The sequence below is a fragment of the Mercenaria mercenaria genome, chromosome 3, assembly GCF_021730395.1.
Source record: "Mercenaria mercenaria strain notata chromosome 3, MADL_Memer_1, whole genome shotgun sequence".
In the NCBI taxonomy this organism is placed as follows: domain Eukaryota; kingdom Metazoa; phylum Mollusca; class Bivalvia; order Venerida; family Veneridae; genus Mercenaria; species Mercenaria mercenaria.
Genome location: NC_069363.1, coordinates 67,740,031 through 67,757,882, shown reverse-complemented (window position 1 = coordinate 67,757,882; position 17,852 = coordinate 67,740,031). Strand labels below are relative to the sequence as shown.

At 36.7% G+C, this 17,852-nt stretch overlaps 1 protein-coding gene across 1 annotated transcript in view; it reads left to right on the top strand.

Annotated features, from left to right (window-relative positions):
* Positions 1 to 17,852, top strand: part of LOC123524480 (ribonuclease H1-like) — a 74,562-nt gene that overhangs the window by 36,631 nt on the left and 20,079 nt on the right. Inside the window, exons 5-6 of the mRNA XM_045302697.2 lie at positions 16,048 to 16,162; positions 17,596 to 17,650. Coding sequence (XP_045158632.1) covers positions 16,048 to 16,162; positions 17,596 to 17,650 — 170 coding nt within the window. The remainder of the gene's footprint in view (positions 1 to 16,047; positions 16,163 to 17,595; positions 17,651 to 17,852) is intronic.

The window sequence follows — 17,852 nt, the reverse complement described above, 5'->3', positions numbered from 1 at the left end:
TATCATCAAGATGATCATTCAGACCAATTTTCATATAGTTCCCATGAAAATGGGTCAGAATGTTCATCTTGGTAAATTCTAGGTCAAGTTCGGAACTGGGTCACGTGCCATTAAAAACTTGGTCAGTAGGCCTAAAGATAGAAAAACCTTGTGACCTCTGTAGAGGCCATAATTTTCAATGGATCTTCATGAAAAGATCAGAATGTTCACCTTGATGATATCTAGGTCAAGTTTGAAACTGGGTCACATGCCATCAAAAACTAGGTCAGAAGGTCAAATAATAGAAAAACCTTGTGACCTCCCTAAAGGCCATATTTTTCATGGGATCTGTATGAAAGTTAGTGTGAATGTTCATCTTGATGATATCTAGGTCAAGTTCGAAACTGGGTCACGTGCGGTCAAAAACTAGGTCAGTAGGTCTAAAAATAGAAAAACTTGTGACCTTTCTAGAGGCCATATATTTCACAAGATCTTAATGAAAATTGGTCAGAACGTTCACCTTGATGATATCTAGATCAAGTTCGAAACTGGGTCACGTGCCATCAAAAACTAGGTCAGTAGGTCAAATAATAGAAAAACCTTGTGACCTCTCTAAAGGCCATATTTTTCATGGGATCTGTATGAAAGTTTGTCAGAATGTTCATCTTGATGATATCTAGGTCGAATTCGAAACTGGGTCACCTGCGGTCAAAAACTAGGTCAGTAGGTCTAAAAATAGAGGCCATATATTTCATGAAATCTTCATGAAAATCGGTCAAAATGTTCACCTTGATGATATCTAAGTCAAGTTCGAAAGTGGGTCACGTGCCGTCAAAAACTAGGTCAGTAGGTCAAATAATAGAAAAACCTTGTGACCTCTCTAAAGGACATATTTTTCATTGGATCTGTATGAATATTGGTCTGAATGTTCATCTTGATGATATCTAGGTCAAGTTCGAAAGTGGGTCATGTGCCGTCAAAAACTAAGTCAGTAGGTCAAATAATAGAAAAACCTTGTGACCTCTCTAGAGGCCATATTTTTCATGGGATCTGTGTGAAAGTTGATCTGAATGTTCATCTTGATGATATCTAGGTCAAATATGAAACAGGGCCATGTGCAGTCAAAAACTAGGTCAGTAGGTCAAATAATAGAAAAACTTTGTGACCTCTCTAGAGGCCATATTTTCCATTGGATCTGTATGAAAGTTGGTCTGAATGTTCATCTTGATGATATCTAGGTCAAGTTCGAAAGTAGGTCACATGCCCTCAAAAACTAGGTCAGTAGGTCAAATAATAGAAACACCTTGTGACCTCTCTAAAGGCCATATTTTTCAATGGATCTTCATGAAAGTTGGTCTGAATGTTCATCTTGATAATATCTAGGTCAAGTTCAAAACAGGGTCATGTGCAGTCAAAAACTAGGTCAGTAGGTCTAAAAATTGAAAAACCTTGTGACCTCTCTAGAGGCCATACTTGTGAATGGATCTCCATAATTAGTCAGAATGTTCATCTTGATGATATCTAGATCAAGTTCGAAAGTGGGTCACATGCCATCAAAAAGTAGGTCAGTAGGTCAAATAATGAAAAAACGTTGTGACCTCTCTAGAGGCCATATTTTTCATGGGATCAGTATGATAGTTGGTCTGAATGTTTTTGATGATATCTAGGTCAAGTTTGAAACTGGGTCAACTGCGATCAAAAACTAGGTCAGTAGGTCTTGAAATAGAAAAACCTTGTGACCTCTCTAGAGGCCATACCCTTGAATGGATCTTCATGAAAATTGGTCAGAATGTTCACCTTGATGATATCTAGGTCAAGTTTGAAACTGGGTCATGTGCCTTAAAAAACTAGGTCAATAGGTCAAATAATAGAAAAACCTTGTGACCTCTCTAGAGACCATATTTTTCAATGGATCTTCATGAAAATTGGTCAGAATTTTTATCTTGATAATATCTAGGTCAAGTTCAAAACTGGGTCACATAGCTCAAAAACTAGGTCACTATGTCAAATAATAGAAAAAACGACGTCATACTCAAAACTGGATCATGTGGGAAGAGGTGAGCGATTCAGGACCATCATGGTCTTGTTGTTTAAATTACTTCCTTTTACATATTTTTAGTAACTTTTTTAGCTCATCTGTCACGAAGTGACAAGGTGAGCTTCTGTGATCATGCAGCGTCCCTCGTCCGTGTGTGTGTAAACTTTTCCTTGTGACATCTCTAGAGGTCACAGTTTTCATGGGATCTTAATGAAAATGGGTCAGAATGTTCATCTTGGTAAATTCTAGGTCAAGTTCGAAACTGGGTCACGTGCGGCCAAAAAGTAGGTCAGTAGGTCTAAAAATAGAAAAACCTTGCGACCACTCTAGAGGCCATAATTTTCAATGGATCTTCATGAAAATTGGTCAGAATGTTCACCTTGATGATTTCTAGGTCAAGTTTGAAACTGGGTCCATGCGGCTAATAACTAGGTCAGTAGGTCTAAAAATAGAAAAACCTTGTGACCACTCTAGAGGCCATAATTTTCAATGGATCTTCATGAAAATTGGTCAGAATGTTCACCTTGATGATTTCTAGGTCAAGTTTGAAACTGGGTCACGTGCGGCCAAAAAGTAGGTCAGTAGGTCTAAAAATAGAAAAACCTTGTGACCACTCTAGAGGCCATAATTTTCAATGGATCTTCATGAAAATTGGTCAGAATGTTCACCTTGATGATTTCTAGGTCAAGTTTGAAACTGGGTCCATGCGGCTAATAACTAGGTCAGTAGGTCTAAAAATAGAAAAACCTTGTGACCACTGTAGAGGCCATAATTTTCAATGGATCTTCATGAAAGTTGGTCAGAACATTCACCTTGATGATATCTAGGTCAAGTTTGAAACTGGGTCACGTGCCATCAAAAACTAGGTCAGTAGGTCAAATAATATAAAAACCTTGTGACCTCTCTAGAGGCCATATTTTTCATGGGATCTGTATGAAAGTTGGTCTGAATGTTCATCTTGATGATCTTAAGGTCAAGTTCGAAACTGGGTCACGTGCGGTCAAAAACTAGGTCAGTAGGTCTAAAAATAGAAAAACCTTGTGACCTCTCTAGAGGCCATATATTTCATGAGATTTTCATGAAAATTGGTCAGAATGTTCACCTTGATGATATCTAGGTCATTTTCGAAAGTGGATCACGTGCCATCAAAAACTAGGTCAGTATGTCAAATAATAGAAAAACCTTGTGACCTCTCTAAAGGACATATTTTTCATTGGATCTGTATGAATGTTGGTCTGAATGTTCATCTTGATGATATCTAGGTCAAATATGAAACAGGGCCATGTGCAGTCAAAAACTAGGTCAGTAGGTCTAAAAATAGAAAAACCTTGTGACCTCTCTAGAGGCCATACTTGTGAATTGATCTCCATAAAAATTGGTCAGAATGTTCATCTTGATGATATCTAGGTCAAGTTCGAAAGTGGGTCACGTGCCGTCAAAAAGTAGGTCAGTAGGTCAAATAATGAAAAAACGTGACCCCTGTAGAGGCCATATTTTTCATGGGATCTGTATGAAAGTTGGTCTGAATGTTTATCTTAATGATATATAGGTCAGTTTTGAAACTGGGTCAACTGCGATCAAAAACAAGGTCAGTAGGTCTTGAAATAGAAAAACCTTGTGACCTCTCTAGAGGCCATACCCTTGAATGGATCTTCATGAAAATTGGTCAGAATGTTCACCTTGATGATATCTAGGTCATTTTCGAAAATGGATCACGTGCCATCAAAAACTAGGTCAGTATGTCAAATAATAGAAAAACCTTGTGACCTCTCTAAAGGACATATTTTTCATTGGATCTGTATGAATGTTGGTCTGAATGTTCATCTTGATGATATCTAGGTCAAATATGAAACAGGGCCATGTGCAGTCAAAAACTAGGTCAGTAGGTCTAAAAATAGAAAAACCTTGTGACCTCTCTAGAGGCCATACTTGTGAATTGATCTCCATAAAAATTGGTCAGAATGTTCATCTTGATGATATCTAGGTCAAGTTCGAAAGTGGGTCACGTGCCATCAAAAAGTAGGTCAGTAGGTCAAATAATGAAAAAACGTGACCCCTGTAGAGGCCATATTTTTCATGGGATCTGTATGAAAGTTGGTCTGAATGTTTATCTTAATGATATATAGGTCAGTTTTGAAACTGGGTCAACTGCGATCAAAAACAAGGTCAGTAGGTCTTGAAATAGAAAAACCTTGTGACCTCTCTAGAGGCCATACCCTTGAATGGATCTTCATGAAAATTGGTCAGAATGTTCACCTTGATGATATCTAGTTCAAGTTTGAAACTGGGTCACGTGCCTTGAAAAACTAGGTCAGTAGGTCAAATAATAAAAAAACCTTGTGACTTCTCTAGAGGCCATACTTTTCATGGGATCTGTATGAAAGTTGGTCTGAATGTTCATCTTGATGATATCTAGATCAAGTTTGAAACTGGGTCAACTGCGGTCAAAAACTAGGTCAGTAGGTCTAAAATTATTAAAATCTTTTGACCTCTCTAGAGGCCATATTTTTCAATGGATCTTCATGAAAATTAATCTGAATGATCATCTTGATGATATCTAGGTCAGTTTCGAAACTTGGTCACGTGCGGTCAAAAACTAGACCATTAGGCATATAAATAGAAAAACCTTGTGACCTCTCTAGAGGCCATATTTTTCATGAGATCTTCATGAAAATTAGTGAGAATGTTCACCTTCATGATACGTGTATCTAGGTAAAGTTCAAAACAGGGTCACATACCTTCGAAAAGTAGGTCAATAGGTCAAATAATAGAAAAACCTTGTGACCTCTCTAGAGGCCATATTTTTCAATGGATCTTCATGAAAATTGGTCAGAATTTTTATCTTGATAATATCTGGGTCAAGTTCAAAACTGGGTCACATGAGCTCAAAAACTAGGTTACTATGTCATATAACAGAAAAAATGACGTCATACTCAAAACTGGGTCATGTGGGAAGAGGTGAGCGATTCAGGACCATCATGGTCCTCTTGTTATTAATGGCCGTAGGGAAAAACTGAGACCACTTTTCTGTGGTACAACATGGATGGTACCTCCAATTTTTAGGTGTATTTTGACATATCTGTAAGAATTTTTTTTCCATTTGGTTAAATTTCTTCCCTTTGTTGTTACTCTCCTTTGGACTTAGATATTTTTTCTGAGGACCTTCTGGTCCTCAAGTGCAATGATAACAGGTGAGCGATATAGGGCCATCATGGCCCTCTTGTTTAAGATAGAGGCTTGAAATTTGGATGACATGTACAGTTTTGCACACCGATCTTAAAACTGACTTTTAGTGACCATGAATATGACCTACTGACGTACTTTCTTGTTTTTGAAGCTTTAGCTAAGAAATTTGACTACACAGCTTTTACTAAAAGGCATATAGATTTGAAACTTATTTTTTCGTTTTTAGCTCATCTGATTTTTTGGAAAAAAATGATGAGTTATTGTCATCACTTGATCGGTGTTTGTGCCGGCGTTGCCTGGTTAAGTTTTATGTTTAGGTCAGATTTTTTCCTAAACTATCAAAGGTATTGCTTTGAAACTTGGGACACTTGTTCACCATCAATAGCTGACCCTGTACAGCAAGAAACATAACTCCATCCTGCTTTTTGCAAGAATTATGGCCCCTTTTGGACTTAGAAAATATCAGATTTCTTGGTTAAGTTTTATGTTTAGGTCAACTTTTCTCCTAAACTATCAAAGCTATTGCTTTGAAACTTGCAACAGTTGTTCACCATCATAAGCTGACCCTGTACATCAAGAAACGTAACTCCATCCTGTTTTTTTCAAGAATTATTGCCCCTTTTGGACTTAGAAAATCAGATTTCTTGGTTAAGTTTTATGTTTAGGTCAGCTTTTCTCATAAACTATCAAAGCTATTTCTTTAAAACTTGCAACACTTGTTCACCATCATAAGCTGACCATGTACAACAAGAAACATAACTCTGTCTTGCTTTTTGCAAGAATTATGGCCCCTTTTGGACTTAGAAAATATCAGATTTATTGGTTAAGTTTTATGTTTATGTCAGCTTTTCTCCTAAACTGTTCAAGCTATTGCTTTGAAACTTGCAACAGTTGTTCACCATCATAAGCTGACTCTGTACATGAAGAAGTATAACTCCATCCTGCTTTTTGCAAGAATTATGGACCTTTTTGGACTTGGAAAATCATGGGTAGGACAATTTTTCTATTATACAAAAAAAATCAGATGAGCGTCGGCATCGGCAAGGCGGTGCTCTTGTCTAGATCAATTACCAACCTCACTGGATCAAGTTTCGTAACTCTGACATGTATTTTGGGCAAATTATGCCCCCTTTTGGACTTAGAAAATTCTGGTTAAGTTTTGCGTGCAAGTTTCTGTCTGCAGAACAAATGCAGATATTAAGTTGAAACTTCACATGTGCCTTCGGGGTTATAAAACTAGTTGATAGCATCAAGTCCCATAACTCTGACATGCATTTTGGTCAAATTATGTCCCCTTTTGAACTTAAAACTCTTTCGATATTTTAACATTTTGGGTAATATTTTGCTGCTTCTGGGACAATATTTCGAATAGTTGAGCATTGGCTGTCTTATGGACAGCACTCGTTTTTACAGATTTTAAAAGAAATCTTTACCTTGACCCACTCTCTTAATTGTCTTTTTTTTAAAGCTTTAGCTAAGAAATTTGTTCAAGCAAGCAACTCTGCTCAGGTGAGCGATATAGGGTCATCACGGCCCTCTAGTTTTAAAATCATTACTGTTATTCTAGAAAAGAGAGAGAAAAAACACAACACCTGTATATGTGCCTTCATTTCAAAGGCGTATTCGTTAACAGTGCAGAGACCTTTGAGTGGAGGAGGGGTGGTTTGATCTCCGGCCCCGTCATACCAAAGACGTGAAAAATATTACCAGTAGCTCTCTTGCTTGGATGCTTGTCATTAAAAGGGAAACTGGTTTCTCTGCTCCTACCCTGATGATGGATCCATCAGGAATGAAATGTCGAAATTGATTTATATAAGTTGTAGAACTTGCTTTACGAGCTCAATAAGGAGACCCCAGATTTACGGATCGCAGGATCGTGAGTGCGATCTCCAGGTGAGGCTTTCTTCTCCATGACGATTTGATAAAGGATGTTGTTACTAAAATCATTTGTCCTCCATCTCAGAATCATGTGGGGAAGTTGACAATTACTTGTGGAGAACAGGTTTTTACTGGTACGGAATCCAGGAACTCTGGCTAAGTTAACTGTCCGTTACTGTTTAAAAACGGCGTTAAAACACAAAACAAAACAAATTACAATCGACCTACAATAAATTATTACAAACAAATGTCGATAATAAGATGACGCGTCTTTCGATATTTTAGATATTCTTTAAACACAAATATAGCTTAGCTATTGTCTTTTTAAAATGGTTATACAGGGATTTTATCTTTTATTCATAAAATAAAATATTTCACACCGGAAATGACATGTCAGTGTCATTAATTGACTCAACATACGCTTATTTATGAAACTTCTTACGGCGATGAAAATTGATGAGAAAATTCAGAGTTGTTGACTTACTATTTTTCATACGTCAAAAAAAAAAAAAATGGTATAATAACGCAGTCATGTTTATAACTTTATCACAGACATAGATCTACAATAAAAGAATAATTTACTAATTTTAGAAATAACGCGGTTAAATGGTTTAAAATATTTGAACTGGTGGCTAAAAATATAAAATCTGAAATATGGTTTGCAACTCACTATCAAAGATGTTTATGATCAAAATAGTACTTTCTGTCTTTATTGACAGAAAAAAAAGTTTTACGGGATTTGTTGGGAATCGATCTCGCATAGGACTGACACCAGGCATAAAATTTCATTTTAGCCGGCGTGCATACCAATTGCGTCACAGAGACTTATACAAACTTCATCATAATTTTTACATAAAAGAACTATCTGTATGTGTCTACTAGTTGCGGTGCACATGAGTTATCTTTCTTGTCTCTATAACATTTACGTAAACAATAACAATTAACTTTTTAAACACCTTTAATTACACTTTATTCTTTCTTTAAAATTGCCGCTTAAACAAAATCAACTTGAATAGAATCCCGAAATACAGTTCATGTAAAACATGTAACTGATCATCAAAATGTCTAGATCTACTTTCAGTTTCTCTTTTGCATTAAACTCTTTCTTATAAAAACAACTTTCGGATTAGAACAAAACTTCCGCGTCTGTTTGATGCTCGGTTGCTTAGAGATGAGCACGTTACCCTGTTTCCTTCAAAGAAAAGTGAGGCTAAAAATTGCGAAAAAGGTGGAAATTAAATATGAGCCAGACCAGGTGTCAAGCTGATTTTTTCTGAAAATGTATATTTTAGAAACCTTTTCTAAGCAAAACTTCAGCTTGACACCAGGTCCGGCTCACAATGAAAATCGAGCATGTAGTGTGTAAATTGCATGTAAAAACGGTAAAAGTCATGGACCTCGAATATTTTAAAGGTCTGAGTCATACAAATAACTTGGTTTTGAAGTTTTTTTTAAGTCATTGCTTTAACAATTATGGTCTTCTTTTTAGCTCACCTTAGCAATGCTCAGGTGAGTTATTGTGATTGCTCCATGTCCGGCGTCCATCGTCTGGCGTCTGTCGTCCATCAACATTAAGCTTGTGTATGCGATAGAGGCTGTATTTTTCAACTGATCTTCATGAAATTTTGTCAGAATGATAACCTTGATGAAAACTAGACCAAGTTTGAAAATGGGTCATCTGGGGTCAAAAACTAGGCCACTAGGTCAAATCAAAGTAAAACCTTGTGTATGCGATAGAGGCTGTATTTTTATTAGCTCACCTGAGCAATGCTGAATTTTTGTGATCGCTTGATGTCCGACGTCTGTCATCTGTTTATCTGTCTGTCAACATTTAGCTTGTGTATGCGATACAGGCTGTATTTCTCAATTGATCTTTATGAAATTTTGTCAGAATGATAACCCTGATGAAGTCTAGGCCAAGTTTGAAAATAGGTATTCTGGGGTCAAAAACTAGACCACTAGGTCAAATCAAAGAAAAACCTTGTGTATGCGATAGAGGCTGTATTTTTAAATTGATCTTCATGAACTTTGATCAGATTGATAACCTTGATGAAATCTAGGCCAAATTCGAAAATGGGTCATCTGGGGTCAAAAACTAGGTCACTAGGTCAAATCAAAGAAAAACCTTGTGTATATGATAAAGGCTGTATTTTTTGACTGATCTTCATGAAATTTTGTCAGAATGATTGCCTTGATGAAATCTAGGCCAAGTTCGAAAATGGATCATGTTGGTTCAAAAACTAGGTCACTAGGTCAAATTAAAGAAAAACCTTGTGTATGCTGTATTTTTCAATTGATCTTCATGAATTTTGGTCAGAATGATTGCCTTGATAAATTCTAGGTCAAGTTTGAATATAGGTCATCTAGGGTCAAAAACTAGGTCACCCGGTCAAATTAAAGAAAAACCTTGTGAATGCAATAGGGGCTGCATTTTACACTGGATATTCATAAGATTTAGTCAGAATGATTGCCTTGATGAAATCTAGGTCACGTTAGAATATGGGTCATGTGGGGTCAAAAGCTTAGTCACTAGGTCAGATCGAAGAAAAACCTTGTGTATGCAATAGAGACTGTATTTTTCAATTGATCTTCATGAAATTTGAATACCTGCCCGCTTAGCTCAGTAGGTAGAGCGTCTGTCTACGGATCGCGGGGTCGCGAGTTCAATCCTCGGGCGGGGCGTATGTTCTCCGTGACTATTTGATAAACGAAATTGTGTCTGAAATCATTAGTCCTCCACCTCTGATTCATGTGGGGAAGTTGGCGGTTACTTGCGGAGAACAGGTTTGTACTGGTACAGAATCCAGGAACACTGGTTAGGTTAACTGCCTGCCGTTTCATGACTGAAATACTGTTGAAAAATGACGTTAAACCCAAAACAAAGAAAAACAATCATGAAATTTGGTCAGAATGATTGCCTTGGTAAAATTAAGGTCAAGTTTGAATATGGGTCATCTGGGGTCAGAAACTAGGTTGCTAGGACAAATCAAAGAAAAACATTTTTTATGTGATAGAGGCTGTATTTTTCAATTGAGGTTGATGAAATATGGTCAGAATGATTGCCTTGATCAAATCTAGGTCCAGTTCGAATGTAGGTCATCTTAGCTCGAAAACTAGGTCTCTAGGTTTGATTGAAGAAAATACTTGTATACACTTAAGAGACCACATTTTTAGTCCAATCTTAATGAAAATTAGTCAGAATATTTGTTTCCATTAAAGCACTAGGTCAAACATGTTTACACTGTTATGGTGTGTTTCTCAGGTGAGCGACCTTGTGCCATCTTGGCCCTCTTGTTCAATTGATCTTCATGACTTTTGGTCAGAATGATTACCTTGATGAAATCTAGGCCAAGTTTGGAAATGGGTCATCTGGGATCAAAAACTAGGTCACTAGGTCAAATCAAAGAAAAACCTTGTGTATGCGATAGAGGCTGTATTTTTCAATTGCTCTTCATGAAATTTTGTCAGAATGATTACCTTGATGAAATCTAGGCCAAGTGTGAAAATGGGTCATCTTGGGTCAAAATCTAGGTCACTAGGTCAAATCAAAGAAAATCCTTGTATATGCTATAGAGGCTGTATTTTTCAATAGATCTTCATGAATTTTGGTCAGAATGATTGCCTTGATGAAATCTAGGTCAAGTGTGAAAATGGGTCATCTGGGGTCAAAAACTAGGACACTAGGTCAAATTAAAGAAAAACCTTGTATATGCAATAGGGGCTGCATTTTACACTAGATCTTCATAAAATTTGATCAGAATGTTTGTCTGGATGAAATTTAGGTCGAGTTTGAAAATGAGTCATCTGGGGTCAAAAACTAGGTCACCCGGTCAAATTAAAAAAAATCGCAATAGGGGCTGCTTTTTACACTGGATATTCATAGAGTTTAGTCAGAATGATTGCCTTGATGAAATCTAGGTCAACTTCGAATGTGGGTCATCTGTGGTCAAAAACTAGGTCACCAGGTCAAATCAAAGAAAAACCTTGTGTATGCAATAGGGGCTGCATTTTGCACTGGATCTTCATGAAATTTTATCAGAATGTTTGTCTGGATAAAATCTAGGTCAAGTTTGAAAATGGTTTATCTAGGGTCAAAAACTAGGTCACCCGGTCAAATTAAAGAAAAACCTTGTGTACGCAATAAGGGCTGCTTTTTCCACTGGATATTCAGGCCATCCTTAAACTCAGGCCAGACTTCAACGACTGCCTTTTGCAAATACAGTAAAATTCCTACTTACGACCACGCCGAAATTACAACCGCACCGCTAATACGACCGATTTTGCAAAGAACGGAATATTTCCTTTTTAAAGCCAATGGTCGTTTGTCCGAAAATGCGACCAGACCGCTAATCCACTAATGCGACCACCAATTTCAGAACTGTTTAATTTTTTCACACTTAATTAATCACCGGAATTACGACCACTCAAATTTTTCTGTATGTTACTGCAAATCGCCGCAAGAATTAACACGTGCGACTTCATGTTAACACGTTAAGCGTGTACATTGTGTATTTATCCGTTAATTGCTAACAAGTCTTTTAAACGGTATCAAAACAACATATCAAACTGTTTGATTGTCTGAAATTGTTATTTAAAGATGTTTGATGTTTTAAATCGCTATTTTAACATAAGAAATTATTGAAATAATTAATTTGTTTCTAATTAAACGAATGCCCGTTGATCGAATTGACTGGATTAAAACGGATTGTTTGTTTGTTATCATTAATGTAAATACGTTTGAGATTTCAGCGGAGAATGAAGTTTGAAAAGGTTTGATATTGTTGTAATTGTCTTTAATTGAACAAAATTCAAATTATTATCAGTGAAGTGCGTCCTTAATTAATACACAGTTTGATCCGTAATTCTTTGATTAACACAGTGATCAAGTATTTAAGGCTAATGAAATGCTTATCTTTATCAGTCTTCTTTCGTATCTGATACTAACATAGCTATGGAAAAACGAAAATTGGTCTAATTAACCATAGTAATGGTCGAAGTCAAGACCTTCCCCGTATAGCCTTGTCCACTAATCAGACCAGACCACTAATAAGACCAGTTTTACAAAGAACCATGGGTGGTCTTAATAGCGGTATTCTACTGTACCGCGGCCGTTTTCGACAGTCTTTTTTTTTCGACCATGCCTATTTAACGGCTAATATACTTTTTCAGGAATAACGTAGAACCCGGAAACTTCACACAGGTGTTCCGAAAGGACACATCTGTTCAACCAGATGATAAAATTTTTCACAGGTTGTTCATAAACAAAACAATTTGCGCAAAACTTTGGATTTTTGCTCGATTTTTCAAAGTGAAGAAATTGTTAGCGAATATCTCAAAACATAACGATCGTTTTTGGCCCAGAAATTGTAAATGTAAGCAATGGTCATTCCTTGATAAAACTGTCAAGTTGATTTGCAAGAATTGACTTCGTTTTAATAGAAATAAATGAAAAACTTTACCTACCTATTTACAGCTGCGTTACATTTCCAGCTGAGTTACATTTCCAGCGGGCGTCAAGATAGCCGGTTATCCAGTGTGCAGTGCTAATGCACTCAAAGTCAAAACACAAAAACCCATAAAAGCATTTCACAGTCACTTCTTGAATTAAATACATGTCAATAGCAGTGACATCACTATGACATCACACAGAATACAGGTCTTCTTAGATCTGCTAGTGTCTTCTTTGATCTGCTACTGTCGGCACACATTAAAAGAAACAGTTGTCAAACAGGTTAAACCCAGTTTCTGATGGCAGGTGTCAAACATTTGCATGAATTTCAGTTACATAATATTTAAGTCACAGAAAGTTTCAGTAATAATAAGTATAGGTTATAGATCATTTATTGAACTTCTAATGCAATTAAGTTTGCCGAAACGGAGCGTAGCGTAGTGAAGGCAAAACTTAATGCATTTAGAAGTTCAATAAGTGATCTATAACCAGCTTATAGTTTAACGCCCCATTTCAGGTCAAAACTGCAAAAAGCTCTCTCTGAAGTAAACTAACCACGCCTTCTGTTAATTCATTGGCTAGTCTTATCTTCACCCATGGTGGAGAAGTACATGTTTACTACAACTTTATACAAGGTCATTTTAGTGCCAACCTTTAGCAAAACAGCGGTTGATCCAGTGCTGATTTTAATTTAGTTTATATCATAAATACATCAGTCTTATCGAGTACTTTGTGGAACACGATCTTATATTCTTATTCAATGGAAATATAATATGCAGGTTTAACTCGTAATGATGTAACAGTACAAGACAAAGTAGAATTTAAGTGCACCCTGGTTATTTTTAGACCAGTAGAGGTAGTGAAAGATACAGAAAGGTCAAACTTGATCTATGAAAGTACAGCTTGCATCAAAATATTTGAGCCGCGCCAGACGTCTGGTCAGGATCTATGCTGTTCGCTTTCAAAGCCTATTGTAATTAGAGAAACTGTTAATAAGCGAACAGCATGGATCCTGACCACACTGTGCGGATGCGCAGGCTGGTCTGGATCCATGCTGGTCGCAAACCCACTATGTTGGTTTTCACATGGCACAGCTCATTTATCTACTTGGTCCGTTTATTAGATCTACATAGACACATTGCTTGTATGCAGTCTGCTCCGCCTCCTAGAATGTGGGAAATCCATAATAGGCGGAACAATGAATACTCATTAATTTTGAACTACTTCATAATTAAGTGGATCAGATTCTTCAGTTATGAAACAATATGAAAATAAGTTGGTTACTTTTTTGAAAATCCCTCGCTTGTCATTGGATAAAAACGATGGTTGAACTATAACTGTTTCTAAAGTCTGAGTTTTGAAAAATAGAAAAAAGTGGACCCGTGGAAATTTAATTTCACTCAAATAGGAAAATCTAGAAATGTAAACATTATGGATTTCTTTCGCTGGTTTTAGTCATTGCATTGAAAGGGTGTTTAACTTTTATAAATATATTTTCAGGTAAGAAAATTTTGTTTGTCTAATATTTTTGACGTTTATTGTGCTCTTTCCAAGTGACTTGTGCAGTGTCACTGCAGTTTTATCCTCGGGGCAGATTAAAAAGATTATGCAACGACAAAAGATCGAAACTAAAATTATTATTTGTTTGCAATATTGTTAGAGAAATTATGACAGAATGATATCCAAGAATTTATCTATCCCAGATGTTTTACGTATGAGAAAAATCATTATTTTACAAATCTAAAACTCGGTTAAATACGTCTACAGTATTGCACAGAAAAACACTATGTACCAAAATTTGTCATGTGGAATTTTCTAAACAACTTTTTGCATGAATTTTTTGTAGTATATCAGGAAATCGGCTGGGCGTTCGGACTGACACATGGGCTTCTCGCGGTTTGTATTTGGTACAATAATGTCCGTCATTGCCAAAGGTATTTATTGATCAATGTGTAAAAGTTAATTGATAAACAATGCATAGAAGAGCAGCCTATTATCGTATTTGTGTCACTTGTTAATTAGCGGTATACAGAAAGCGTAACATTCACATATTTTGTTTCTTATCGGTCATATCGATCATTCATGTAGTTGAACCTCAACGAACACTGTCTAGGAAAACTTTGCGATACAAATAGTACCCAAAAGAAATAACAAAACAGGAAAGAATAAAAACACGGCACTGACAAAAAAAAAATCCGAGTTTTGGGTTAAAAAATTGTTTGAGTTGCGGCGATTTTCGTGAGCCGGTCGCGTTACTGCAAACAAGCAATTTTTCAAGGATGGCCTCATAAAATTTAGTCAGATTGCCTTGATGAAATCTAGGTCAAGTTCAAATATGGGTCATCTGTGGTCAGAAACTAGGCCACTAGGTCAAATCAAAGAAAAACCTCGTGTATGCGATAGAGACTGTATTTTTCAATTGATCTTCATGAAATTTGGTCAGAATGATAGCGTTGATTATGGGTCATCTGGGGTCGAAAACTAGGTTGCTAGGACAAATCAAGGAAAAATGTTTTGTATGCGATAGACGCTGTATTTTTTCAATTGAGGTTCATGAAGTTTAAGCAGAATAATTACCTTTATGAAATCTAGGTCAATTTCGAATATTGGTCATCTGGGGTCAAAAACTAGGTCACTAGGTCAAATCAATTAAAAACTTTGTGTATGCATTTTACACCTGATTATCATAAAATTTGATCAGAATGTTTGTCTAGATGAAATCTAGGTCAAGTTTGAATATGGGTCATCTGTGGTCAAAAACTAGGTCACCTGGTCAAATCAAAGAAAAACCTTTTGTATGCGATAGGGGCTGCATTTTACACTGGATATTCATAAAATTTAGTCAGAATGGCTGCCTTGATGAAATCTAGGTCATGTGTGGCCAAAAAACTAGGTCATTAGGTCAAATGAAAGAAAATACTTGTTTGAGACCACATTTTTGGTCCAGTCTTAATGAAAATTGGTCAGAATATTCGTTTTCATGAAATCACTAGGTCAAACATGTTTACACTGATATGGTGTGTTTCTCAGGTGAGCTTCCTAGGGTCATCTTGGCCCTCTTTGTTTGTTTTAGACAGTTAAAATTTCAATTATGGAGTTTTCATATTCCAATAATTTAGGGGGCCATTTTGCATAACTTATCATATCTCGTCCTTTATCTATTTAAATGGTTATTTGCTAAAAGAAAATAATTCAGGAGTGTGTAAATGATGTCATATACACACTAAAATGGCTGCCTCCATTTTTCTGCCATTTTCTTAAATTTCAATCTACGATATCTTTTTCAAATCTTGTCCAATTTTAAATATTCTTTCAGTGTTATGAAAGGCTTGAGGATGGCTTTCATATAAAATTAACTTACTGTCAGGCTTTCCTTGCCCGTTGGAGAATTTAGTGATGTCACTTCACATGTATGGCTTGAAAGTTATCACATTAGCTGTTTGAATCTACAATGTATATAATGTATCATCCTACTACAAGAATAGCTAATGGTTTTTATTCTTTTATCATAATGTAGGTATGGGACCAAATGAAGAAGCACCTGTTGTTTACACTGATGGAGCCTGTACAAATAATGGTTATGGTGAAGCAAAAGCTGGAATAGGAGTCTACTGGGGACCAGGCCATCCTCTGTGAGTACATATAGCAGTTTCAGACCAGTGACCCTACTAGTGTTCCTGCAGTTCAGATCATAACTTACACAGTTAATGAAGAGTTCCCTGATAAATGGGAGTATGAATGACCCCAGATAAATTGTTGTTTGTCAGGTTATCATCATATATATAACTTGACATAATCATGACAGAAAATAATTACTAGGCACAACAATACTGCTGTTGAGCTGAATGTTTTAGTTATGGTGTTTTGATATTGTTAGTTAAAAGTTTGTAATGGATAACTGCTTTTCTACCACTGGTTAGATTCCAAGAAAAGCTTGGTAGATAAGGTGAATATTGTTGTTCTATATTTGCAGTTACTTTCAGGTTATTATTTTTTTATCTAACTATTTCAGTATCTATCACCTACACCAAAGATCCGTGGTTCTGTGTGGAATTGACAGTTCCAAGCCTTTTGTGTATGATATTGTCTTGTGCAGAACTTTGGAGATTTCCATAGTCCTGTCTATCTTGAAAATATCAGTAATACACCAGTTTAGGAATGTATTTCATATAAAAGGTGTTGTTTATTTTTATGCCCCCCGAAGGGAGGCATATTAGTTTTCAACTGTCCGTCCGTTAGTTCGTTCGTTAGTTCGTTAGTCACAACGTTAACTTTTTGCATGAAGGCACTTTACTCATGAACCACTGCACCCAGGACCTTCAAACTTCACATGCTGATAGTACTTATTAAGTACACCACCCCTACTGACTTTGGGGTCACCAGGTCAAAGGTCAAGGTCACAGGGGCCAATGTTAACTTTTTGCATGAAGGCACTTTACTTGCGAACCACTGCACCCAGGACCTTCACACTTCACATGCTGATAGTACTTATTGAGTACACCACCCCTACTGACTTTGGGGTCACCAGGTCAAAGGTCAAGGTCACAGGGGCCAACGTTAACTTTTTGCATGAAGGCACTTTACTCGGGAACCACTGCACCCAGGACCACTTGCTGATAGTACTTATTGAGTACACCACTCCTACTAAATTTGGGGTCACCAGGTCAAAGGTCAAGGTCACAGGGGCCAACGTTAAATTTTTGCATGAAGGCACTTTACTCGCGAACCACTGCACCCTGGACCTTCAAACTTTACATGCTGATAGTACTTTATGAGTACACCAACCCTACTGACTTTGGGGTCACCAGGTCAAAGGTCAAGGTCACAGGGGCCAACGTTAACTTTTTGCATGAAGGCACTTTACATGCCAACCACTTCATTCAGGACCTTCAAACTTCACATGCTGATAGTACTTATTGAGTACACCACCCCTACTGACTTTGGGGTCACCAGGTCAAAGGTCAAGGTGCTGCGGGGGCATTAGTCACCATTAGTGACAGCTCTTGTTTCATAAAGAGATCATTATTTTAAATCAGGTAGTTGAAACATGTCAATCTGTTTTCAGGAACACAAGTGAAAGACTTCCTGGAAGACAAACAAACAACAGGGCAGAGATCCATGTAAGCTTTACTGGTAAACTGGCATCTAATATAAATAAAGTAGGACCTAACCTTGTTACAGATGCAGTAGTATATCATCTAACCTGTAGGCATAAGAAGTATTCATTAGTGGTCTTTTCCAATGTTATTTCCATTTCTGTCTGTATGTAGTACTATCTGTTTTTTAATTCAGAAACATAATTCACAATACTTTAATCTGTTT